The sequence below is a fragment of the Phycodurus eques genome, chromosome 22 (assembly GCF_024500275.1).
Source record: "Phycodurus eques isolate BA_2022a chromosome 22, UOR_Pequ_1.1, whole genome shotgun sequence".
NCBI lineage: Eukaryota > Metazoa > Chordata > Actinopteri > Syngnathiformes > Syngnathidae > Phycodurus > Phycodurus eques.
This window is the reverse complement of record NC_084546.1, coordinates 4,542,787-4,567,769: the sequence shown is the minus strand read 5'-3', so window position 1 is coordinate 4,567,769 and position 24,983 is coordinate 4,542,787. Positions and strand designations below refer to the sequence as shown.

The following is a 24,983-nucleotide window of genomic DNA, read 5'->3' as shown; positions in this document are numbered from 1 at the left end:
TCATAACAGACCGGAAGTGAATTTGAAGCTATATCGCTCTTTCTTTCTTTCTTTCTTTTTTTGTTTCATGAGTGTTTGTGAGTTGTTTTTGCACTTTACCGACAAAACAATGTTACATTGGATAATGGAATGTCTACATATGTTTGTATCATGTTTATATATGTGAATAAGATTTTTTGGGGGTGATGTTGCCACCCTGCATCATGAAGCCCTTTCTAAACAAAAACTAACTTAAAGGTGGATAAATGTAACGTAGTTAAATTTTTCATCAGACTCTTTTCTAAGTTATTTTTTTCCCCTCAACCCACCTTAGATCAAGCGTGACCCCAGCAGACCGGAAGTCAATGTAAAAACGATGTCGCCACCTAGCGTCAGAAAGGCGCAACAACTGGTTCGTTCCGGTCTTCGTCAGCCAACCAGGAAAGGGGGTTTGCTGTGATCTGGACTGAGGCGGATGAGACCAGCGACCATTGTTCCGTTCCGCCTCTCCTCACCTTTTACCAGGCTAAAAACAAGAGCCCGAAGCGGCTTCTGGCTACCAAACGGAGCGAACGACGCGAGCTGGCGGATATCGTCACGTTTTTTTGTTTTTTTTTTGTGTCCCCTCTCGACGTACTCCCAACCCGAGTGGTGGGGTCCGCTCGGGTTTGTCAGTCAGCTGCTAAATGGAAATAAAACGAGGAGCTGAAAATGGCAGCAGTCGAGGTGCGTGTTCTTCCATGTTACACAAAAACAGGAAAAGCAAACAAAGCGGGTTCATTTGCTAGCTTTGTCAGCATTAGGAGGGTTGCTGGTAACTAGGTGACGATCATGATGCGTTCATCGTCCGGCTAGTGTGTGTGTTTGCAGATGCACAGCACGAATTAGCATGGGAAGTGGAGCTGGTTAGCATCATCCTGCTTTTCCGGGCTACTACTAGCTGTCTGGTCAGCTGACCCTTCTTCTTCTTCTCGTCTTGTTGACGACATATTATGGGGTGGAAGGTATTGCCATGTGAGCCTGTGCGAGCAGGGCCTGCAGGTGAGGCGGCTGTTGATGCTAATTGTGGAGAAAAACACTGAGATGGATGTGTCCGAAAGAGGTCTTCAAAGATGTAATTAGCTTCTTGATACAGCAATTAAGCTTCTCCCATTATTTTTGCCTTCAAATTCAATTCAGTTATTTCAAACTTAATGTTCATAACACATGGACAGATTAAATAAAACATATATAAAAATTCTGTGCAAAATACCTCTTCAAGACTGATACAACAACTTAAGACTGAGGTTGATATGGTTGATTTTATTGTCTTTCTCTTTATTACTAGCCAAACTCCCTTCTGATCTGTTATATCGGGTACCACAACAGCAGTACCTTAGTAGTTTTTTTTTGGGGGGGGGGCTCATAAAAAAAGACCCAATTAGAGTGAGGTCTCTAAACCAAACAATGATTTTTTTTTTGGGGGGGTGGGGTTTTCTGTTTCAGCTAATGACCTCCCTGTGCATTACCTCCGCCTCCTGGCCCCGCCATTGCAGCTCCTGTCAGCTGCAATGTGGCGTGTCGTGCAGCAGGGACTGGTGGACCACTACGGCATGCTGGAGGAGTTTGTTACCATGGTGACGGAGCTGGTCCCCGAGCTTATGAGCTACAGCCAGAGGGCTCAGCTCACCCTGGGACTAAGGGCCAGGGTCAGTAATAAGCAGTCTCTCAGCACTTTATTTTCTAATGGGATGAGTTGAAAATGGTTCGGGTGGGTTTTGTGTGTGTGTGTGTGTGTGTGTGTGTGTGTGTGTGTGTGTGTGTGTGTGTGTGCGTGTGTGCGTGTGTGTGTGTGCGTGCAGCTGGTTCTGGAGTTGTGTCGAGGTGAGCAGCCAGCGGACATGCGGACCATGCAGCCCCATCTGGACAGAATCAAAGCTCCTGTCAGCACAGCCAAGGATCACCATGTGAGTATAACATCATAAAGAAAATCATGGCTTACATATAAAACCTGCCTCAATGGTTTTTGTGTTGTGTGTTGTCAAGAGTACCATAGACCTGGTGGAGGAATCTGAGGTGAACTTTGTGGAGCTAGTGCACTCCTTATTGGAGGATCCAATGGAGAGGAAGTACTTTTTTGAGGTGAGACCATGCTCTATTTTCTTCTTCTTTTTTTTCTCGTCTCCTGGAATATTTAAACATGGAAACAATTTTCTCTGTCTTATCGTAGGAGATCTTTCCTGTGTACTTTGGGCCAAAGTATGATGCAGCACTCGAGATGTTGGTGTGGGAGTTTATTTCCAGACTGGAGGAACTGCTCCCGGTCCCCGACTTCACACAGGTGCCTTGTTTTAGCATCAACAATCACCGCACACCACATTAGACACATGTACCTAATGTTATGGTTTTCAGTGTATGTTTTCCTTTTCAAAACACTCAAATGATCTGCCTGTAATTCATACCTTGACTGTTGTAAGCATTAACACATTCACTGCCATTGATGGCTTTAGAAGTCTAATATCCATGTTAACTGGGAAGGCTGGCAGTGAATGAGTTAAGGGATCATAAAATATGCTATTTTATTCATTAAATATTTTTTTTAATTCATCAGATATTGGAATTTTATTTATCCTACAAGTCCAATTGGCATCGGCCTCCTAAAATCCATATCGTTGGGCCCTAATGTTCCCTATCGGAGGACTTTGGGTGACATTATTTTTAAATACATGTCACTGACCATCCGTTCTGTTTTGAGGATATGTGATTATCTTTTCTCATCTCAGCTGGCAGCTTTGCTTGGCGACGCTCCGTCCTTCCTCAGCGACTGTTTACAATCCTTTTTCCCGCCAGCCGACATGAAGGCTCTACTTGAACACCATAGAAACCTTGGTCATTTTGAGGAAAAAGGTGATCCCACTTTCTCATGTTTTTGTCACTAGACACTACAGAAACAAACAAGAGTGGAGGGCGGGGGGGACCTATAACATCCAGGGATGATCTATAAAATAAATTAATCCGTTCCAAAAAGTCTGACTAAACCGAATCGTACGAAAACTTAAGCAATTATTTCCAATCGGACATGTTAATCCAATTCATCCATTTCAGACACTCCATATTTACAGAATATACATTTTATAGAGAACAACTGTAGTTAAGCATACAGAGAACAACATGAACTAAATAGAAATGACAAATGAAATGGATAAATGAACATTACTCATCACTTTTACCTTTATAGACGAGGGGAGATGAGAGGTTATTGTTAGGAATGGAAATCTGACATTTTTGTACTTTGCTACGTGTTCTTTCTAGAATTATTTGGCGTCTCATTTTCTTGAGCACTTGGAACTTTCTTTGGCCCCATTGTGGCTTATTGAGCAGCCGCATCTCAATCAATAAGCACAAAAAAAACTTCTATTTGGATTTTTGCGTGTGTGTGTCTTTTTATGCTCCTCCGTAGATCCAAGGTTATTACCTATGGACGACTGCATCCTCACCTCGATGTCCCTGCCTCCTGGGACCAAAGCCGCCACGGACACTACCTCCTACTTGCCCGCTCACAGAGATCCGAGGCCCTCTGAGCACCACGCCCGCCCCGACGCGCCCGCCAACACGAGCACCCCAGAGATGACGAGAAAGTGGCCTCGAGACTTTTCTAACGAGAACAGGAAGGCAAATTCCTGCGACGAAACCATAGACCTTACGACGTCCAACGATCCAGAGCCCGATGAGCTCAGCCAAAGCTTCAGAGGGGGTCGGGCCCTCAGAAAGAGGAAGCTGAGCGGTGGCGTGGAGACACCCGCAAAGCAGCGGATGGAAGCGTCATCATTCTTGTAAGGGAACCATTTGCACATTGCTCAGGAGAGAAACTGCTAGTGACTGATGCCCCCTGACCCAAATGTTTTATAATTGCAATAAATAAAAGACATTGATGAGCTCTAAATAGATGGTTTACAGTGTTTACTCCAAAACATTCAGCTGATAATTATGTCCATTTTATTTTTTGACATTTGCAGAGAGTCCTCTGTGGATGATGAGAATTCTGGTGAATCTCCCTTAATCTCCATATGGGGCGATTATACAGGTTTGTATCACAATTGATTAAGTTTATATACACTACTCATCAAAAGTTTGGTTTCAGTTGTATATGTCCTTTTTTTTTTTTTTTTAAATATAAATAAACTTTTTTTCCCACATTAACAATGTCTATACTCTATTTCTGATTACTTAAACGTGAGCTTCATTTAAAAATAAAAATAAAAACTTTGTGATTGTTAGAAGCTCCTGAAGGTCCTGCCACGGCGGCGAGCGACCCAAAAGTTCCCTGGACGGAAGAGGAGACTCTCCATCTGCTCGACATTTGGGGGAATGACACGGTGCAGCAGGCCTTGAAGGGCTGCCTGAAGAACCGGCACATTTACGTCCAGATCGCCCACACAATGGCCGAGAGGGGCTTCAAGAGGACGGTGGAGCAGTGCCAGACACGCATCAAGCGCCTGAAGAAAGGCTTCCGCCAGAATAAGTTGGTGTTGTCTTGTCTTGCTGGTTGCTGCTGTTCTTCCTGACTTCAACTGAAACGCTCTCTTCCTCAGGGGCACCTCCCGAGTGGAGCATACATTTTACGAGCACATGAAGCGGGTGCTGGGATCGCCGGCCGCGTCCGCCGCGCCCGATTTGACATATGATGTCGACGAGGTTATCGACGACGAGGAGTCTCAGGACGGTGACGAGGACTTGCAGTTTGTGGGGCAGACCAGTCAGGAAATGGGTACGATTCCACCTTTTTGTCACAAAAAAAAACAGACAAAGAGTGGGCACTGGGCAATGACATCAAAGGAGTGTTTTTCTGTTTTAAGGAACTCGAAATGTGCCATGGACAGAACCGGAAACGCTGGCCCTCATCAACACGTGGGGCCAGGAGAAGATGCAGCAGGAGCTGAGAGGAACAAACAGAACCATGCACATGTTCCCCATCATCTCCACACAGATGGCCGCACAGGGATTCTCCAGGACGCCCGAGCAGTGCCAAACCAGGCTGAAGAGGCTCAAGTCCAGTTTCAGGCAGTGCTACGAAAACAAGTAAGTGCACTTCGGGAAAGATGCTTCTCGCGCTCTCTTTTTATGAGATTAGAGGTTTCGACACCACGCCTGACCCTTCTTTTCCTGCAGCATGAAGGGTCTGGAGCAAGTTCAGTGCAAGTTTTATAACGAGCTGGCAAGATTTTTATTGAAAGAACACCGCTCAACGCCGCAAATGAATGAGACGTCAGCAGAGACCGACGACAACGACTCGCCCTCCTGCTCCGTTCAGGACATCGGTACGAACAACTGCTGTCCACTGGGACATTACTGTTACTCTGAAAACAAACTTTTGACACCATGGACCACCTTACAAAATATTTATCTTTTTATTTACCCCCATAATGAATAATCAAAAATCGAGGCAGAGGTTTAATTCCTAAAAAGTGACGTTTCATGTTTTCCTCCTTGATCTGTGCCTTCAGTGTCTGTTGTCAGCCTCCAGGATGACAGGAAGAAAGTCCCCTGGGCTGACAAAGAGACCATCATCCTTCTGGAGCTTTGGGGAGAATCGCAGGTAGATTTTTAGTCATATTGACACGCAGCTTCGCATTCACAAGTGTGTTCCCGCTGATGTGTTGTTTTTATGCTTTTTCATTAATCTTTAGATCCAGCAGAATACGAAAGGCTTTCCGCCCAACGTTCACATTTTCAGTGAAATATCAGAGAAACTGTCCGTCCACGGTTTCACTCGCACCGCCGAGCAGTGCCACACCAGAATCAAAAGACTCAAGACCAATTACTGGCAGTGTCGAGACAGCATGAGGTGAAAGAATAAACACAAGCGACAGAGTTACTTTTCAATCAAGCTGTTACATTTATAAATGTCCATCCTTACTGCAGCTCGTCCGGGACCGAAAAGCTCAATTTCAAATTCTTCAATTTGATGGAACAAATCCTGGACAAGCGTCCGTCCACCTCCACCGCTGTAGTCACAGACCCCATTGAAATATCAGAAGACTCCAACGGCGACTCTGTGACTGAAACGGGTAAAGATCAGGAACAAATAAGACATGAGACTGTCAATGTGCAAAATGACACGAACCGTTTCACCTCTTCTCTCAGAGGGAGAAGCGGGCGTAGCCATCAGCTCGTGGTCGGATGAGGAGACCTCTGCACTGATCGACATCTGGGGAGAAGAGGAAGTGCAGCGCTCGCTCACGGGTTTCGTCTCCAACGGACACGTTTACGCCGAAATTTCCGGGCGGCTGCATGACCTCGGCTACGCCAAAACCCCGGAGCAGTGCCACGAGAAAGTTAAGATGTTGAAGAGCAACTTTCTCAAGTGTTACGAAGGGAAGAAGTGAGTGGGATTGTTGCGCGGAGGTGTACCAAATTCGTCGTCCTCTGAGCGTAAGAATGATTATTCCTCCTTTTTAGATGCGGAAGGCGAGTGGATGACATTCTACAAGTGAAGTTCTACAACCAGTTGGAGCAAGTGTTCGGCACGGACGTGGTTTCGCTGGACGACTGCGACGAGCAGGATGCGGGGACGCTGGACCCTCTGAACACGCCGTGGAGCGAGCAGGAAACGGAGGCCCTGGTGGAGGTGTGGGCCGCCGACGATGTGCAGCACAGCCTGAAGACCTGCATCCGCAACGGGCACGTCTTCGTCGACATAGCCAAGAGGCTGGCTGCAGTGGGCTACATCAGGAGCGCCGAGCAGTGCCAGGCCAGGATCAAAAGGCTGAAGAAGACCTATAGGCGCCACTGCAACAGCCGCAGGTAATGACGCAGAGACTGTGTGTGTTTTTACTGCTCTTAGAATGTGTGTGGTGTACTCGACATGACCAACACAGTACACTACGCAGAAGGAGTTATAATGTCATCGGCATCCAGTCAGTTAGCTTGTCAGTAGGATTTATTAAAAAAAATAAACTTCAGGTATAGTTGGGTGTAGGAAAAATGCAAATATGTTTTTTTAAAAAAAAATCTTTGCTGTTTATTGATTTCTACATTAGACTGTTTTTGTTTTATCCCCCTCCCCAGAAATGGCCGATCCGGAGCCTTTCGCTACTTCAACCTCCTCGCTCCGGTGCTGGGTGATGATGCCCTCTTTGATGAAGTGGATACTTCGTCGTCTTCTGCTTCTCTACCCTTGCCGCCCTTTGAAGAAACCTATGCAGACGTCTGTAGGTCCACTCGCCTTTTCGTCTATTCAAAGTACAACATGCGCTACAATCGTCACACCGCGCTCCGTTCCTCCATTTTAGACGAGCAGCCCTCCACCAGCCACCTGGTGCCCGACCCGAGCAGGAAGATGCCGTGGTCGGACCAGGAGACGCACACCCTGCTGGAGATTTGGGGGGAGGACAACGTGCAGCTGACGCTGAGGGGTTGCCTGAAGAACCGCCACGTCTTCGAGTTCATCTCGGAGAGGATGAGCAACCGGGGCTACGCCAGGACCACGGAGCAGTGCTACACTCGCATCAAGCGCCTTAAATACGGCTTCCTCCACGAAAAGTGACCTTTTGTCATTGACTAGTCCACTACTTAAAAATCTCAACATTGTGATTAGGGAGTAGGGAATGAGCTGAGTGATTCCTACTGCAGCCGGTGCGTTCAGAATCATTCAGCTCATTCCCTACTCCCGAAATCACAACAAAGGGAATTGTCGTTAGTGAAAATTCCGATTTGGTCTTTTCTCCACAGGCAGGAATTTAAGTTCTTCCGAGAAATGGAGGAAATCTTCAGTCGGGAGTTAAAGTTGGATGCGTCGGTCGCAGGCATCCCGGTCCCGGACGAGCCCGACAGCGGCACGTACGAACCCATCAGAGGTAAAGCGACCAATTCGCACAGCACAGCAGACCTCCCCCAAAGCTTCATGATTCCAATCCGTCCCCCTCCAGATTTTGTGTCCCCGGGCAACCAGTGGCTGTCGGACAACTCCAAGCATCCGTGGAGCGACGGCGAGACGGAGGTGTTGCTGAGCGTGTGGGGGAGTGAGGATGTGCAGGAGAACCTGAAGGGTTGCACCAAGAACAAGCACATCTTCATGCAGATCTCTGACGCGCTAGCCAGCCACGGCTACCAGCGCACGCCCGAGCAGTGCCAGACCCGGATCAAGAGGCTCAAGTACAGCTTCCGGCAGTTCCTCGACGGCAGGAAGTAAGTGTAGAACGCCCACCCGGTACTTCCTGTCTCTCCAAAGCAGGCTCTGATTGCTTCTCATGTTTGCAGAGGAGACAAACAGGAGTGCAAGTATTTTGACCAGCTGGTCAAGATATTTGGCGACAAGTACATCATCTCTGACCAGCAGCCCGACGATGTGGCTGATGTTTTTGGTGAGTGCTTTTTAAGTAGGAAGGGCAGATAAAAATTTACAGTTTCATTTTTATTTTTATATTTAATTCTCAAATAAATATGTGCTTTAAATTGTAACATAAATGAAGGCAATTGTAAAGTAAATGAAAGCCATGTTGTTATACAGTGCTTTGATTGAAACGACATACTGACCAACTCGTTTTTATGCTCAATACTGATGCACAAGAGGGGGTATGATACAGGAGTTATGTCTTGTCTACATTATTCCAAATAATTGAGTCACCATGAGGAAAAAAAATACTTTTACATGCATTCTCTAGTTATGATTTGAAGTTACACTCTTACCTGTGCACATAATATATAATAATTCAAAACAAAAAGAACAGAATAAAAAAAAAAAAAAAAACATGAAATCATCCATACATGAAGTGTGAGATTTAACAGTTTTGCTCTGTGTGCTGTAGAGTCGTAAAATAAAAGGCACTTTGTTGCCGTGCCAAGTCCTGGAACCACAAGGAGGTCGAAGAAGAATGTTCAACCGGGACGTTCATGCTGAAAAACTGTGACGTCATCGTATGCGCTGATGCCATATTCGGGCGCTTCCGCCCACCCCCCAGCCTCACCCCAATCCCAAACCAAGACGCTCAGAAGGGACGCAGGTGTGAGCGTGTCCTCGCATGATGCTGGTCTTCCTTCGGGAACCGCTGACCTTTTTCCAAACAAATGTCCACTATCTTTTTTGTACTTGACGACACTTCACGAGTCCAATCTATTACCTTTCTACTTCATTTTATACACTATTGTTGTATACAATTTTAAGTGCTAAAGAATGAGATACATTCTGTTTCTTAATCACGTCAGACGTCTTAAGCAGAGTTCTATTTATTTAAAACGTTTCTGTATGTGATCCAAAGTTTTATAGCTAATTTATTTGTTTGTTTTTTCACCGTCACTGAGTTTTTTTCTTTCTTCTCATGTGTATGATCGTTTTTTTTTGTTTGTTTTGGGTTGTTGTTTTTTTTTTTATCATTGGTAAAAAGATGGTTTAATTTCAGGATATATTGCTGTAATTTGTCATGTTAGAATTTCACACTTTGTACAGCGGGATCATTATAAATAAAGCGCCCTCAAGGGAAAAAAACGGTTTGTGACTCAATTACAAACTGAGTGAAATGCCGCCGTCTTGTGGCCAATCGGAAGAGTTACATCTGAGGTGGGCAGTTTTTCCTGAACTGTTGCTGCAATTAGAACATTTCGTAGTATATTACAAATCGCAGTTCTATAGCGCAGTAGATTACATGGGAAGCGATTGCTGCTCTACACACTTCGACAAGGTAAGTCTTCAAAGTTCTTTAGCGAATTTATTTCAACTTTGTTCGCCAACTTTTAACACTAATTCACGTTTTCGGCGTGCTAGCAATTTGCTAGCATGGTAACTAAAATGTTTGCCTGAACGAAGTTATATAACGTCAACTGCCTGCTAATATTACACAAGTATGGCAATAAATAAATGCACGCGGTAATTAAAATACTTAGTCATAGGCAATGTAGAGCTATTAAACGCGTATTTAGTACTTATTGATTTAAATTGTTTAGCAATTGGGCTCCATTAAGGTCACCTGCGAGCTTAAATGAAGCTAATATATGGAGTCGGTGTTGTATGTACTGATAACTACTTGCGCTTTATCATTAAAGTATTGGCTGCAACCCTTTCCAACATCTGGAGAAGAGCGCCGTTTAGTGGGAGGTAGGTTGCCAGCGTCAGTATATTCTCAGTTAAACAGAATTAATCAAGTTAAACTTTTTGTATGTGTGAATTGTCCAATTTCTGTCCATAGGCTTACATCTAAACTGCCAAGTTGACTCTAAAATGTCCACGTCAAACAAAAATGGCAGACTTTGTATCTTTTAGGGCATGCTTCGTGGGATTTTTATTACAGCTCTACTCTGTATACACCTGCTTACCAAATGTCATGAAGATAATTCTATTACTGCCCACTGTGCTGCAGGCCATTAACAAGGTGTCTCCAGCTCAGTCCTGTTCTCGTCACTGGTGAGCCTCACAGAAACTCGTAGAGATAAAAATGTCATGTTTGAATTTGTTTCAGCAAATAAAGCTGAGCAACCAGCAGGAGCCTTAATTCCTGTGATTATATCATGGTGAAGGTGGAAACATGTTACAACACCCAAAATTGATTAATTTCCAATGGTGAGGATGGTAAAAGATTGTGCTCTACACTAGACCTCATTGTTAACTCACACACTCCAGGCTTATTGAAGAAGCAAGTTTCTGAAGTCTGGTTCAAGTTGTCAGTTTCCTCCTGCATGCTCATCTGCGTTAAAGACAATCTTCTGAAGGAGGGTAAGGACACAAGATGACTTGCAGCAACCAATCCTGACATCCTGCTTTTTGTGTGCAGTCTTGACAACCTCTTGGTGACGTCATCCAGAGCTGCAAGAGGAACAAGATGTACGAAGCTGGCCTGTCGCCATGTCCGCTGGGTTGAACACGCTGAAAAACAAAAGATGCCTTAAAGATTTTAACTTGTTTCTCTTCTGTGGGTCCAAAGCTGCAGTCAGGACCCTCAACAAGGTACTTAATTTTACTTGAGACGCTCACGTGATGGGTTTCCCTTCGGCTAATGCTCACCAGGTAGTGCTGAAGAATCTCTTGGCCCTGAAGAACCCAAGACTTCATGCGTGTAGTGTGGAGTCACCTCCAGCTTTTTATGGCTCTTTTTAACTGACAGCTGCAATGTTATTTTAATAAAATAAGAAAATATATTCATGTCTTGTGTTCTGTATACTGTTAATTTCAACTGGTCAAAGAAATGTCGCCCATTTGGGAGAACCTGAGTCGACCATCTCCACGCACCTTGGACTGACTCATGAAGCAGATCTCCTTCGTTAAGGTCTAACTTGATCTGTTGCAAAGACAGACTTGATAAATTAAAGTACCTGATGGTTCGTTGATGATGATGATGATGTAGGTGGTGGTGAAAAATGGCATCATGATCAACTTCCTGTCCAACATGCTGAGATGACGTAAGCTGCAAACCAACTCAATGTAAGTTTTGAAGATCACTCACATGCTTTTTGGTTTTTGACTCTTCATGCAGGGCGGCTTCCGGTCCAGGCCTTCCTCTCACTCTGGTGCCCTCCTCTTCCTCAGCTGAAGGACAACATCCAGAAGGTGACAAAGCCAAACTATGAAGAAGTGGGGGGTGAATTTGAGAAGCCAACATTTGAGCTGTTGGTACGGTCGGAATGCTCTCCACAATCCTCGTGTCTTTCTTTGCCCAAATGTGTTCTTGTTCTTCCACAGGCTGAGGAACATGTTCAGCTTCCTGGTAATATAGCTGGGCGAGGGCACAAAGTCAAGAACATCCTCTTTCCTTGTGGGTCAATCCTTGTGAAAACTTGTCTGTATTCCCTAACATTTATTTTTGTATCTAAAAGCCAAAAGGTGAGTTTAATGACTTGCAAGTGCGCATAATCGTTTGCCCATGTGTACTGTCACATCGTTTTCTGCTAGTGTCTTATTTAACGTGGTTTATTTGCGTTGAATAATTAAATTACTGAATGCAGTTGTTTATGTAACAGAGATTCACGATTGTATACATGCTAGAAGTATGGTGTTGGTACTTTACGATACTCTGTTTTAAGTGTTGTCGCCGTTATTGGCATCTATAAGCAATTGCAAAAATGTGTGATGTTGGCTGGACGGGACTCTAGATAGCTATTGGATTTCTGACTCCTTGGCGAACTACTTGAAATGGCACGGTGATGTGTTGGAGACCCTTGGTTCAGTCTGCAGAGATTCTGATACTTGCTAAACCTCATTAATTAAAAATGACCATAAACTAGGCCGACGAAAGATCCGGTGGCGTTATTCCCATGACCCGCTGGACAGAGTCCGGGAAACCACAAGTCTTTGGGTTCCGGGTGGAGTATGGTTGCAAAGCTTAAACTGAAAGGAATTGACAGAAGGGCACCACCAGGAGTGGGGCCTATGGCTTGATTTGACTCAACACGAGAAACCTCACCCAGCCCAAGCACGGACAGGATTTACAGATTGACAGCTCTCTCTCGATTCCGTGGGAGGTGGTGCATGGCCGTTCTTAGTTGATGGAGCAATTTGTCTGGGGGGGGGGGATATTTCAGCCGCCAGGGTTCATGCCACGTTCTCCCATGCCCTCCCAGGGCGACACTCGGCAGGCCAACAAAGTGGAAGGGGAAAAAAAACTGAGGTCAGAAGAATTATTATGAAATGTTTTCCCTCCATCCCGCTGTTCTGAACTTCTCTGGCTGGTTGAGAGGCCCAGTGGGATAGCATGTAAATGCGGGGTGTGACCTCTGCTGGGCGGATGATTATTATTATTTTTTTCTTTCCCTTCCCCTCAAGCATCCCTCTGTTCTGAACTTCTCTGGTTGGGAGAGAAACCCTCTGGGCAGGCATGGGAGACCGTGGCATGACCCCCACCGGCTGGATGATATATATCATTATTATTATATCTCACTGTTATTTGTGATCTGTTATGAATGTCTTTCAGTCGGCCAGAGAAGTTCAAAACAGCGGATGGAGAAAAGAATTAGGGGGGGGGGGGGGGGGGGATTTGTTTTCATCCATCAAGCCAGCTCTCACATGCCCACCCAGAGGGCCTCTCGATTGCCCAGAGAAGTTCATAACAGCGGGGGCGGGGCGGGGTTCATGCAGCCGCCAGGGGGGCAAACCCTGCTATCACATGCCTGTCCAGGGGGCCATTCAGCTGTTATGAACTTCACTAGCCGGCCGAGAGGGCTTCTGAGCGGTCATGTGAGAGTGAGGCATGACCCTCGCCTGATGGATGATGATTATTATTTTTTGTTTTATTTTATATTTAATAACAACGAGATGGAGAAGGAAAACCGAATTTTTTTCTTTTTTGGGGGGGGGTTGTATGATTTCATCCGGCCAGGGGGGCACACCTTGCTATCACATGCCTGTCCAGAGGGCCTCTCGACCGGCCAAAGAAGTTCGAAACCGTGAGATGTAGGAAAAATAATCGATGTCCATACAGCTGTTATGAGCTTCACCAGCCGTCCAAGAGGCCTTCTGAGCGGTCATGTGAGAGCGAGGCATGCCTCGCCTGATGGATGATAGTTTTTTTTTTTTTTTTTTTTTTTTTAAATTATTAAAAAATTTTTTTTTTTTTTTTAAATAATAACGAGATGGAGAAGGAAAACCGTATTAGGGGTGGGGGGGGTAGTATGATTCATCCGGCCAGGGGGGTAACACCCTGCTTTCACATTCCCCTCTCGACCGGCAAAGAAGTTCAAAACCAGCGGGGGCGGAGCTCATCCAGCCGCCGGGGGCACACCCTGCTTTCACATGCCCTTCCAGAGGGCCTCTCGACCGGCCAAACTTCGAAACAGCGAGATGGTAGAAAAATAACCGATCTCCATTCAGCTGTTATGAACTTCACTAGCCGGCTAAGAGGCCTTCTGAGCGGTCATGTTAGGGCGAGGCATGACCCTCGCCTGATGGAGTATGATGATTTTTTTAATTTATTTTTTTATTTTAAATTATTATTATTTTTTTAAATTTATTTAAAAAAATAACGAGATGGAGAAGGAAAACAGATTTTTTTTTTTTTTTTTTTTTTTGGGAGGGGGGTGGGTGGGTGATTCATCCGGCCAGGGGGGGGTGACAACCTGCTTTCACATGCCCGTCCAGAGGGCCTCTCGACCGGCCAAAGTTCAAAACAGCGAGATGGAAGAAAAATAACCGATTTCCATTCAGCTGTTATGAACTTCACTCGCCGGCCAAGAGGCCTTCTGAGCGGTTATGTGAGAGCGAGGCATGACCCTCGCCTGATGGATGATAGGTTTTTATTTATTTATTTATTTTTTAAAAATTTTTAAATTCTTAATTTTTTTTTTTTTTTTTTTAAATAACAACGAGATGGAGACGGAAAACCGTATTAGGGGTGGGGGGTTGTATGATTGATCCGGCCAGGGGGGTAACACCCTGCTTTCACATACCCGTCCAGAGGGCCTCTCGACCGGCCAAAGAAGTTCAAAACCAGCGGGGGCGGGGCTCATCCAGCCGCCAGGGGGCACACCCTGCTATCACATGCCTGTCCAGGGGGCCTCTCGACCGGCCAAAGAAGTTCAGAACAGCGATATGGAAGAAAAATAAACGATCTCCATTCAGCTGTTATGAACTTCACTAGCCGGCTAAGAGGCCTTCTGAGCGGTCATGTGAGGGCGAGGCATGACCCTCGCCTGATGGATGATGATGATTTTTTAATTTAGTTTTTATTTTAAATTATAATTTTTTAAAATGTATTTTAAAAAATAACGAGATGGAGAAGGAAAACCGTTTTTGATTTTTTTTTATTTTTTTTTTTATTTTTTTTTTTTTTTTTGGGGTGGGTGGGGGTGATTCATCCGGCCAGGGGGGGTGACAACCTGCTTTCACATGCCCGTCCAGAGGGCCTCTCGACCGGCCAAACTTCAAAACAGCGAGATGGAAGAAAAATAACCGATTTCCATTCAGCTGTTATGAACTTCACTCGCCGGCCAAGAGGCCTTCTGAGCGGTTATGTGAGAGCGAGGCATGACCCTCGCCAGATGGATGATAGGTTTTTATTTTTATTTTTATTTTAAATTCTTAATTTTTTTTTTTTTTTTTAAATAACAACGAGATGGAGAAGGAAAACCGTATTAGGGGTGGGGGGGTTGTATGATTCATCCGGCCAGGGGGGTAACACCCTGCTTTCACATACCCGTCCAGAGGGCCTCTCGACCGGCCAAAGAAGTTCAAAACCAGCGGGGGCGGAGCTCATCCAGCCGCCAGGGGGCACACCCTGCTATCACATGCCTGTCCAGGGGGCCTCTCGACCGGCCAAAGAAGTTCAGAACAGCGATATGGAAGAAAAATAAACGATCTCCATTCAGCTGTTATGAACTTCACTCGCCGGCCAAGAGGCCTTCTGAGCGGTCATGTGGGAGCGAGCCATGACCCTCGCCTGATGGATGATGATGAATGTTTTATTTAAAAAAATAACGAGATGGAGAAGGAAAACCGGGTTTTTGTTTTTTTTTTTGGGGGGGGGGGGGGGGGGTTGGGTTGGTATGATTCATCAGGCCAGGGGGGTAACACCCTGCTTTCACATGCCCGTCCAGAGGGCCGCCCCGGACCGACCAAAGAAGTTCAAAACAGCGGGGGCGGAGCTCATCCAGCCGCCAGGGGGCACACCCTGCTATCACATGCCTGTCCAGGGGGCCTCTCGACCGGCCAAAGAAGTTCAGAACAGCTATATGGAAGAAAAATAAACTATCTCCATTCAGCTGTTATGAACTTCACTAGCCGGCCAAGAGGCCTTCTGAGCGGTCATGTGAGGGCGAGGCATGACCCTCGCCTGATGGAGTATGATGATTTTTTTAATTTATTTTTTTATTTTAAATTATTATTATTTTTTTTAATTTATTTAAAAAAATAACGAGATGGAGAAGGAAAACAGATTTTTTTTTTTTTTTTTTTTTTTTTTGGGAGGGGGGTGGGTGGGTGATTCATCCGGCCAGGGGGGGGTGACAACCTGCTTTCACATGCCCGTCCAGAGGGCCTCTCGACCGGCCAAAGTTCAAAACAGCGAGATGGAAGAAAAATAACCGATTTCCATTCAGCTGTTATGAACTTCACTCGCCGGCCAAGAGGCCTTCTGAGCGGTTATGTGAGAGCGAGGCATGACCCTCGCCTGATGGATGATAGGTTTTTATTTATTTATTTATTTTTAAAAAAATTTTAAATTCTTAATTTTTTTTTTTTTTTTTTAAATAACAACGAGATGGAGACGGAAAACCGTATTAGGGGTGGGGGGTTGTATGATTGATCCGGCCAGGGGGGTAACACCCTGCTTTCACATACCCGTCCAGAGGGCCTCTCGACCGGCCAAAGAAGTTCAAAACCAGCGGGGGCGGGGCTCATCCAGCCGCCAGGGGGCACACCCTGCTATCACATGCCTGTCCAGGGGGCCTCTCGACCGGCCAAAGAAGTTCAGAACAGCGATATGGAAGAAAAATAAACGATCTCCATTCAGCTGTTATGAACTTCACTAGCCGGCTAAGAGGCCTTCTGAGCGGTCATGTGAGGGCGAGGCATGACCCTCGCCTGATGGATGATGATGATTTTTTAATTTAGTTTTTATTTTAAATTATAATTTTTTAAAATGTATTTTAAAAAATAACGAGATGGAGAAGGAAAACCGTTTTTTTTTTTTTTTTATTTTTTATTTTATTTTTTTTTTATTTTTTTTGGGGTGGGTGGGGGTGATTCATCCGGCCAGGGGGGGTGACAACCTGCTTTCACATGCCCGTCCAGAGGGCCTCTCGACCGGCCAAACTTCAAAACAGCGAGATGGAAGAAAAATAACCGATTTCCATTCAGCTGTTATGAACTTCACTCGCCGGCCAAGAGGCCTTCTGAGCGGTTATGTGAGAGCGAGGCATGACCCTCGCCAGATGGATGATAGGTTTTTATTTTCATTTTTATTTTAAATTCTTATTTATTTTTTTTTTTTTTTAAATAACAACGAGATGGAGAAGGAAAACCGTATTAGGGGTGGGGGGGGTTGTATGATTCATCCGGCCAGGGGGGTAACACCCTGCTTTCACATACCCGTCCAGAGGGCCTCTCGACCGGCCAAAGAAGTTCAAAACCAGCGGGGGCGGAGCTCATCCAGCCGCCAGGGGGCACACCCTGCTATCACATGCCTGTCCAGGGGGCCTCTCGACCGGCCAAAGAAGTTCAGAACAGCGATATGGAAGAAAAATAAACGATCTCCATTCAGCTGTTATGAACTTCACTCGCCGGCCAAGAGGCCTTCTGAGCGGTCATGTGGGAGCGAGCCATGACCCTCGCCTGATGGATGATGATGAATGTTTTATTTAAAAAAATAACGAGATGGAGAAGGAAAACAGATTTTTTTTTTTTTTTTTTTTTTTTTTTGGGAGGGGGGTGGGTGGGTGATTCATCCGGCCAGGGGGGGGTGACAACCTGCTTTCACATGCCCGTCCAGAGGGCCTCTCGACCGGCCAAAGTTCAAAACAGCGAGATGGAAGAAAAATAACCGATTTCCATTCAGCTGTTATGAACTTCACTCGCCGGCCAAGAGGCCTTCTGAGCGGTTATGTGAGAGCGAGGCATGACCCTCGCCTGATGGATGATAGGTTTTTATTTATTTATTTATTTTTAAAAAAATTTTAAATTCTTAATTTTTTTTTTTTTTTTTTTAAATAACAACGAGATGGAGACGGAAAACCGTATTAGGGGTGGGGGGTTGTATGATTGATCCGGCCAGGGGGGTAACACCCTGCTTTCACATACCCGTCCAGAGGGCCTCTCGACCGGCCAAAGAAGTTCAAAACCAGCGGGGGCGGGGCTCATCCAGCCGCCAGGGGGCACACCCTGCTATCACATGCCTGTCCAGGGGGCCTCTCGACCGGCCAAAGAAGTTCAGAACAGCGATATGGAAGAAAAATAAACGATCTCCATTCAGCTGTTATGAACTTCACTAGCCGGCTAAGAGGCCTTCTGAGCGGTCATGTGAGGGCGAGGCATGACCCTCGCCTGATGGATGATGATGATTTTTTAATTTAGTTTTTATTTTAAATTATAATTTTTTAAAATGTATTTTAAAAAATAACGAGATGGAGAAGGAAAACCGTTTTTTTAATTTTTTTTATTTTTTTATTTTTATTTATTTATTTTTTTTTGGGGTGGGTGGGGGTGATTCATCCGGCCAGGGGGGGTGACAACCTGCTTTCACATGCCCGTCCAGAGGGCCTCTCGACCGGCCAAACTTCAAAACAGCGAGATGGAAGAAAAATAACCGATTTCCATTCAGCTGTTATGAACTTCACTCGCCGGCCAAGAGGCCTTCTGAGCGGTTATGTGAGAGCGAGGCATGACCCTCGCCAGATGGATGATAGGTTTTTATTTTTATTTTTATTTTAAATTCTTAATTTTTTTTTTTTTTTTTTTTAAATAACAACGAGATGGAGAAGGAAAACCGTATTAGGGGTGGGGGGGTTGTATGATTCATCCGGCCAGGGGGGTAACACCCTGCTTTCACATACCCGTCCAGAGGGCCTCTCGACCGGCCAAAGAAGTTCAAAACCAGCGGGGGCGGAGCTCATCCAGCCGCCAGGGGGCACACCCTGCTATCACATGCCTGTCCAGGGGGCCTCTCGACCGGCCAAAGAAGTTCAGAACAGCGATATGGAAGAAAAATAAACGATCTCCATTCAGCTGTTATGAACTTCACTCGCCGGCCAAGAGGCCTTCTGAGCGGTCATGTGGGAGCGAGCCATGACCCTCGCCTGATGGATGATGATGAATGTTTTATTTAAAAAAATAACGAGATGGAGAAGGAAAACCGGGGTTTTTTTTTTTTTTTGGGGGGGGGGGGGTTGGGTTGGTATGATTCATCAGGCCAGGGGGGTAACACCCTGCTTTCACATGCCCGTCCAGAGGGCCGCCCCGGACCGACCAAAGAAGTTCAAAACAGCGGGGGCGGAGCTCATCCAGCCGCCAGGGGGCACACCCTGCTATCACATGCCTGTCCAGGGGGCCTCTCGACCGGCCAAAGAAGTTCAGAACAGCTATATGGAAGAAAAATAAACTATCTCCATTCAGCTGTTATGAACTTCACTAGCCGGCCAAGAGGCCTTCTGAGCGGTCATGTGAGGGCGAGCCATGACCCTCGCCTGATGGATGATGATGAATGTTTTATTTTAAAAAAATAACGAGATGGAGAAGGAAAACCGGGGTTTTTTTTTTTTGGGGGGGGGGGGGGGGGGGGGTGTGTTTGGTATGATTCATCAGGCCAGGGGGGTGACAACCTGCTTTCACGTGCCCGTCCAGAGGGCCTCTCGACCGGCCAAAGTTCAAAACAGCGAGATGGTAGAAAAATAACCGATTTCCATTCAGCTGTTATGAACTTCACTCGCCGGCCAAGAGGCCTTCTGAGCGGTTATGTGAGAGCGAGGCATGACCCTCGCCTGATGGATGATAGGTTTTTATTTTTATTATTATTTTTTTTTTTTTTCAATTTTAAATTCTTGAATTTTTTTTTTTTTTTTTAAATAACAACGAGATGGAGACGGAAAACCGTATTAGGGGTGGGGGGTTGTATGATTGATCCGGCCAGGGGGGTAACACCCTGCTTTCACATACCCGTCCAGAGGGCCTCTCGACCGGCCAAAGAAGTTCAAAACCAGCGGGGGCGGGGCTCATCCAGCCGCCAGGGGGCACACCCTGCTATCACATGCCTGTCCAGGGGGCCTCTCGACCGGCCAAAGAAGTTCAGAACAGCGATATGGAAGAAAAATAAACGATCTCCGTTCAGCTGTAATGAACTTCACTCGCCGGCCAAGAGGCCTTCTGAGCGGTCATGTGGGAGCGAGCCATGACCCTCGCCTGATGGATGATGATGATGAATGTTTTATTTTAAAACAAAATAACGAGATGGAGAAGGAAAACCGGGGTTTTTTTTTGGGGGGGGGGTGGGCGGGGTTGGTATGATTCATCCGGCCAGGGGGGTAACACCCTGCTTTCACATGTCCGTCCAGAGGGCCCCCCCGGACCGGCCAAAGAAGTTCAAAACAGCGGGGGCGGAGCTCATCCAGCCGCCAGGGGGCACACCCTGCTATCACATGCCTGTCCAGGGGGCCTCTCGACCGGCCAAAGAAGTTCAGAACAGCTATATGGAAGAAAAATAAACGATCTCCATTCAGCTGTTATGAACTTCACTAGCCGGCCAAGAGGCCTGCTGAGCGGTCATGTGGGAGCGAGGCATGACCCTCGCCTGATGGATGATGATGATTTTTGTTACATTTTTTTAATTTTAAATTATTATTAATTTTTTAATTTTATTTTTAAAAAAATAACGAGATGGAGAAGGAAAACCGATTTTTTTTTTTTTTTTTTTTTTTTTTTTTTTTTGGGCGGGGGGTGGTGATTCATCCGGCCAGGAGGGTGACACCCTGCTTTCACATGCCAGTCCAGAGGGCCTCTCGACCGGCCAGAGACGTTCAAAACAGCGAGATGGAAGAAAAATAACCGATTTCCATTCACCTGTTATGAACTTCACTACCCGGCCAAGAGGCCTTCTGAGCGGTCATGTGAGAGCGAGGCATGACCCTCGCCTGATGGAGGATGATGTTGATGAATTTTAAAAATTTATTTATTTATTTATTTTATTTTAAATTATTATTATTTTTAATTTTTAAAAATAACAACGAGAAGGAAAACCGTTTTAGGATTGGGGGGTTGTATGATTCATCCGGCAAGGGGGGGGTAACACCCTGCTTTCACATACCCGTCCAGAGGGCCCCCCGGACCGGCCAAAGAAGTTCAAAACCAGCGGGGGCGGAGCTCATCCAGCCGCCAGGGGGCACACCCTGCTTTCACATGCCCGTCCAGAGGGCCTCTCGACCGGCCAAAGAAGTTCAAAACAGCGAGATGGAAGAAAAATAACCGATGTCCATTCGGCTGTTATGAACTTCACTAGCCGGCCAAGAGGCCTTCTGAGCGGTCATGTGAGAGCAAGGCATGACCCTCGCCTGGTGGATGACGATTTTAGTTATTTTTATTTTATTTTATTTTATTTTTTTTACATTTTTTTTTTAAATTTATTTTTTTTAATTATTATTATTATTTTATAACGAGATGGTATTATTCATCCAGGCAGACTATGATTTACCTGGCAAGGGTAACACCCTGCTTTCACATGCCCATCGAGAGGGCATCTTGACCGGCTGGAGAGGTTTAAAACACTATTCTCCATCATGCCGTTAACTTCACTGGCCGGCCAAGAGGCCTTCTGGGCTGGCATGTGAGAGCGAGTCATGATTCCTCCATCATGCCTTTTATGTATTTATTTATTCCCCCCCCCCCCCCCCCCCCAGAAGTTTTTTTTTTCTCGATCCCGCTGTTTTGAACTTCTCTGGTCGGTCGTGAGGCACTCAAGGCGGGTATGTAAATGCAGGTTGTGACCCCCCCCCCAAGCCAGATGAGACTGAAGACAACAACTTGCCCTCCTCTTCCGTTCAGCACATCTCTACAAACAACTGCTGTCCACCGGAACATTACTGTTCCTCTTAAAACAAACTTTTGACACCATGGACCACCGTGCAAAATATTTGTAATGTACCCCCATAATGAAGAATCCCAAAACGAGGCAGAGGTTTAATTCCTAAAAAGTAATTGTTCATGTTTTCCTCCTTGATCTGTGCCTTCAGTGTCTGTTGTCAGCCTCCAGGATGAAGAAAGTTCCCTGGGCTGACAAAGAGACCATCATCCTTTTGAAGCAAATGAGCTGAACTATTCAGATTGCAGCCGCTCATTCCCTACTCCCTAAATCACGACAAAGGGACTTGTAGTTCGTGAAAATTCCGATTTGGTCTTTTCTCCACAGGCAGGAAATTAAGGTCTTCTGCGAAATAGAGGAATTCTTCAGTCTGGAGTTAAAGTTGGACGCGTCGGTCGCGGGTGTCCCGGTGCCACACGAGCCCCACGACAAGTACAAACCCATAAGAAGTAAAGCGACAAATTCGCACAGCAGACCTCCGCCAAGGCTTCATGGTTCCAGTCTGTCCCCCACCAGATTTTGTGTTGTCCCCGGGCAACCCGTGGCTGTAGGATAACTCAAAGCACCAGACGGAGGTGCTGCAGAGCGTGTGGGGGAGTGAGTACGTGCAGGAGAACCTGAAGGGCTGCACCAAGAACAAGCACATCTTCATGCAGATCTCTGACGCCCTGGCCAGCCAAGGCTACCAGCGCATGCCCGAACAGTGCCAGACTCAAGAGGCTCAAGTACAGCTTCCGGCAGTTCCTCGACGGCAGGAAGTAAGCGTAGAATGCCCGCCCGGTGCGTCCTGTCTCTCCAACGCAGGCTCTGATTGCGTCTCATGTTTGCAGAGGAGACAAACAGGAGTGCAAGTATTTGACCAGCTGGTCAAGATATTTGGTAACAAGGACGTCATCTCTGACCAGCATTCCGACGATGTGGCTGATGTTTTTGGTGAGTGCTTTTCAAGTGGGGAGGGGAGATAAAATTAATTTTAATTCATATGTAAAATGTAAGTTGGAATAATGGGATATAATCTCATTTTAGTTATGTTTGTTTACACAGTTTAGTTGTATTAAACCTTTTATGAATTTATAAATGACATTAAATCTGTAATCTGGAAAGAAAAATCTCAATCATGTTGGGGGGGTTCCCCCACACAAAAATATGCTCTCAAATAAATCAGTGCTTTAAATTGTAAAGTAAATGAAAGTAAACAGCAATGTTTTTATTCAGTGCTTTGAGTAAAACCACACACTGACCAACTCATGTTTTTATGCTCAATACTGATACAAGTAATGTGTTTTCTACATTTTTTTTGTTTTCTCCAAATAATTGAGTCAGCATGAGGCAAAAAAAAAAACTTTTACATGCACTCTAGTTATGATTTAAAGTTACACTCTTGCCTGCACACATAGTAGTATATAATCATTCAAAACAAAAACAACAATGTAAAAAAAAACAACATGAATTCATCCATAAATGAAGTGCGAGATTTAACAATTTTTCTCTGTGTGCTGCAGAGTCGTCAAATAAAAGGCACTTGGTCGACATTCCAAATCCAGGAGGCACAAGGAGGTCGACGAAGAATGTTCAACCGGGACATTCATGCTGGGAAAAACTGTGACGACGTCTGCACTGATGCCATATTTGGGCGCGTCCGCCCACGCCCCAGCCTCACCCCAATCCCAAACCAAGACGCTCAGAAGGGATGCGGACGTCTTTCTTCAGAACTGCTGACCTTTTCCCCCAAACAAATGTCCACAATCTTGTTTGTACTTGATGACACTTCACAAGTCCAATCTATTACCTTTCTACTTCATTTTAGACACTATTGTTGTATACAATTTTAAGAGCGAAAGAATGAGATACATTCTGTTTCTTAATCACGTCAGACGTTTTAAGCAGAGTTCTATTTATTTTAAACGTTTCTGTATGTGATCCAAAGGTTTGTAGCTAATTTATTTTTCAGTCACTGAGTTTGTTCTTCCTGTTCATGTGTATAATCATGATGTTTTTTTTTTTTTTTTATTGGTGAAAAGTGGTTTAATTTGAGGATGTACTGCTGTAATTTTCATGTTAGAATTTCACAGTGGGATCATTATAAGTGAAGCGCCCATAAGGGGGACAGAAAACTGTATGTTACTGTCAATTGCAAACTGAGTGAAATGTCGCCGTCTTGTGGCCAATCTAAAGAGTTACACCAAGGTGGGCAGTTTTCTGAACTGTTGCTACAATTACAATTCATATTATAGTAAGCGGCTCAGCAAATGGATGGATGGATATTATTAATATAATTATTATTCATGATTATTTAATATGTATTGAAATTTGAGGTAAATTGTGGAGATCAAACTTGGTGACCATTCGAAATTGTTGTCTTAATCCATTCGGCTATCCTCCTGTGACAATTTAAATAACATAAAACGGTCGAGAAAGACACGGGCACCCACAGAGTTTTGGTGACGGCTGAGGTGCGAGGGTGGCCGTGGTATCCTCACCCTGAAATTATGAAGACGCACGCAAAATGCTTCCATTTTCTTCCGCTGAGAATTGTCACAGCAAAACAGACGAATCATTTACTACTTTGCCTCCGGTCCATGTGATCTGGGTTCCATCCCCACTTGCTGCTCTATTTATTTACCTAACTCCAAATATTGAAGCTTTCCAAACGGAGAAGCAAATAAATTCTAAGAATGAATAAATGGAGGGAGAAAGCAGGGCTCGAACACTAGTCAAAGTAAACCCTAGTCAAGGTCTTTGACCACTCGCCAACACTGCGTTTGAAAATTAAGGGTTCTTGTCGTACTCATCAGTTTGGTGTCCTTCAGTACTTCCAAATAAATGGTCGTCAGCTTAAAAAAAAGGCACTTGAGCGCCTCGCGTTGGGGGGGGCGACACTGGCCGACATTCATGACACTACACATTGGCTCATGTCTCCTTCACTGTACACGTCAGGATGGCCGAATGGTCAAAGAACTTACCTTTGCCAGAGGTGACTCTGGTTCGATTCCTCACTTGCTGCTTCATTTGTTTAAAGAAATGCAAATATTGAACCTTTTGAAATGAGGAATAAAGAGGGATTCGAACCTGGTTCGTTCGAAACCAAAGCCGACGTCGAAGACGACTCGACCAACCGAGCTGAACGACACCAGGATTTTTGTCGTATTTATCCGTCTCCTGCATATTAGCAAAAAATAAATAGGACCAAAAAAAAATGCTAAAAACATCAGAGAAATTGGTCAAGTGGTGTAAAACCTTGCCTCCGGTTCAGATGACCCGTGTTCGAACCCCACTAACTGCCTCACATCATCAAATAAATTTTAAGAATGAATAAGTGGAAGGAAGAAAGGGGGATCGAACACGAGTCAAAGTAAACCAGAGTCAATGTCTTAGACCACTCGACCACTTTCGGCCTGTCAAATTCAAATTTGGAGGTTGTATCGGATCAGGCGACCTCAGTAACGCCACCAAAAATGGTCAACAGAGCTTAAAAAAAAGGCACTTGAGCGCCTCGCGTTGGGGGGGGCGACACTGGCCGACATTCACGACACTACACATTGGCTC

General features: G+C 45.3%; 1 protein-coding gene and 1 long non-coding RNA gene across 12 annotated transcripts; both read left to right on the top strand.

Moving 5' to 3' along the window:
• The first annotated feature begins 422 nt into the window (after positions 1-422).
• zgc:113263 (uncharacterized protein LOC503753 homolog) lies at positions 423-9,303 on the top strand. Of its 5 annotated transcripts, XM_061668352.1 has the most exons (23): positions 423-1,020; positions 1,465-1,667; positions 1,821-1,925; positions 2,005-2,100; positions 2,189-2,299; positions 2,742-2,865; positions 3,419-3,791; positions 3,975-4,042; positions 4,237-4,480; positions 4,551-4,726; positions 4,815-5,037; positions 5,128-5,276; positions 5,463-5,554; positions 5,646-5,803; positions 5,881-6,026; positions 6,103-6,340; positions 6,418-6,762; positions 7,027-7,169; positions 7,251-7,500; positions 7,690-7,814; positions 7,887-8,145; positions 8,218-8,321; positions 8,766-9,303. In XM_061668352.1, the coding sequence occupies exons 1-23, from the start codon at positions 972-974 to the stop codon at positions 8,771-8,773; spliced, it is 3,789 nt and encodes a 1,262-aa protein (XP_061524336.1). In that variant the 5' UTR covers positions 423-971; the 3' UTR covers positions 8,774-9,303. The 5 variants fall into 5 exon arrangements, with proteins under 5 accessions (XP_061524336.1, XP_061524337.1, XP_061524335.1 ...); XM_061668353.1 differs by having other exon boundaries at positions 423-705; positions 1,515-1,667; positions 7,690-8,145; XM_061668351.1 differs by having other exon boundaries at positions 423-705; positions 7,690-8,145.
• Positions 9,304-9,514: 211 nt separating this feature from the next.
• Positions 9,515-24,343, top strand: LOC133397049 (uncharacterized). 7 transcript variants are annotated; one of them, XR_009767532.1, is made up of 9 exons: positions 9,515-9,635; positions 9,997-10,048; positions 10,311-10,354; positions 10,722-10,894; positions 11,421-11,557; positions 11,627-11,699; positions 21,765-22,195; positions 22,268-22,370; positions 22,940-24,343. It is a non-coding gene; the product is annotated as an uncharacterized LOC133397049 (long non-coding RNA). The 7 variants fall into 7 exon arrangements; XR_009767531.1 differs by having other exon boundaries at positions 10,311-10,894; XR_009767529.1 differs by having other exon boundaries at positions 10,140-10,894.
• Positions 24,344-24,983: the final 640 nt, after the last annotated feature.

Coding starts and splice junctions, on each gene's coding strand:
- zgc:113263 (XM_061668349.1), top strand. CDS start 972: ATGGGGTGGAAGGTATTGCCATGTGAGCCTGTGCGAGCAGGGCCTGCA. Junction 1,926..2,004: donor GCACAGCCAAGGATCACCAT/GTGAGTATAACA, acceptor TGTGTTGTCAAG/AGTACCATAGACCTGGTGGA. Junction 5,038..5,127: donor AGGCAGTGCTACGAAAACAA/GTAAGTGCACTT, acceptor CTTTTCCTGCAG/CATGAAGGGTCTGGAGCAAG.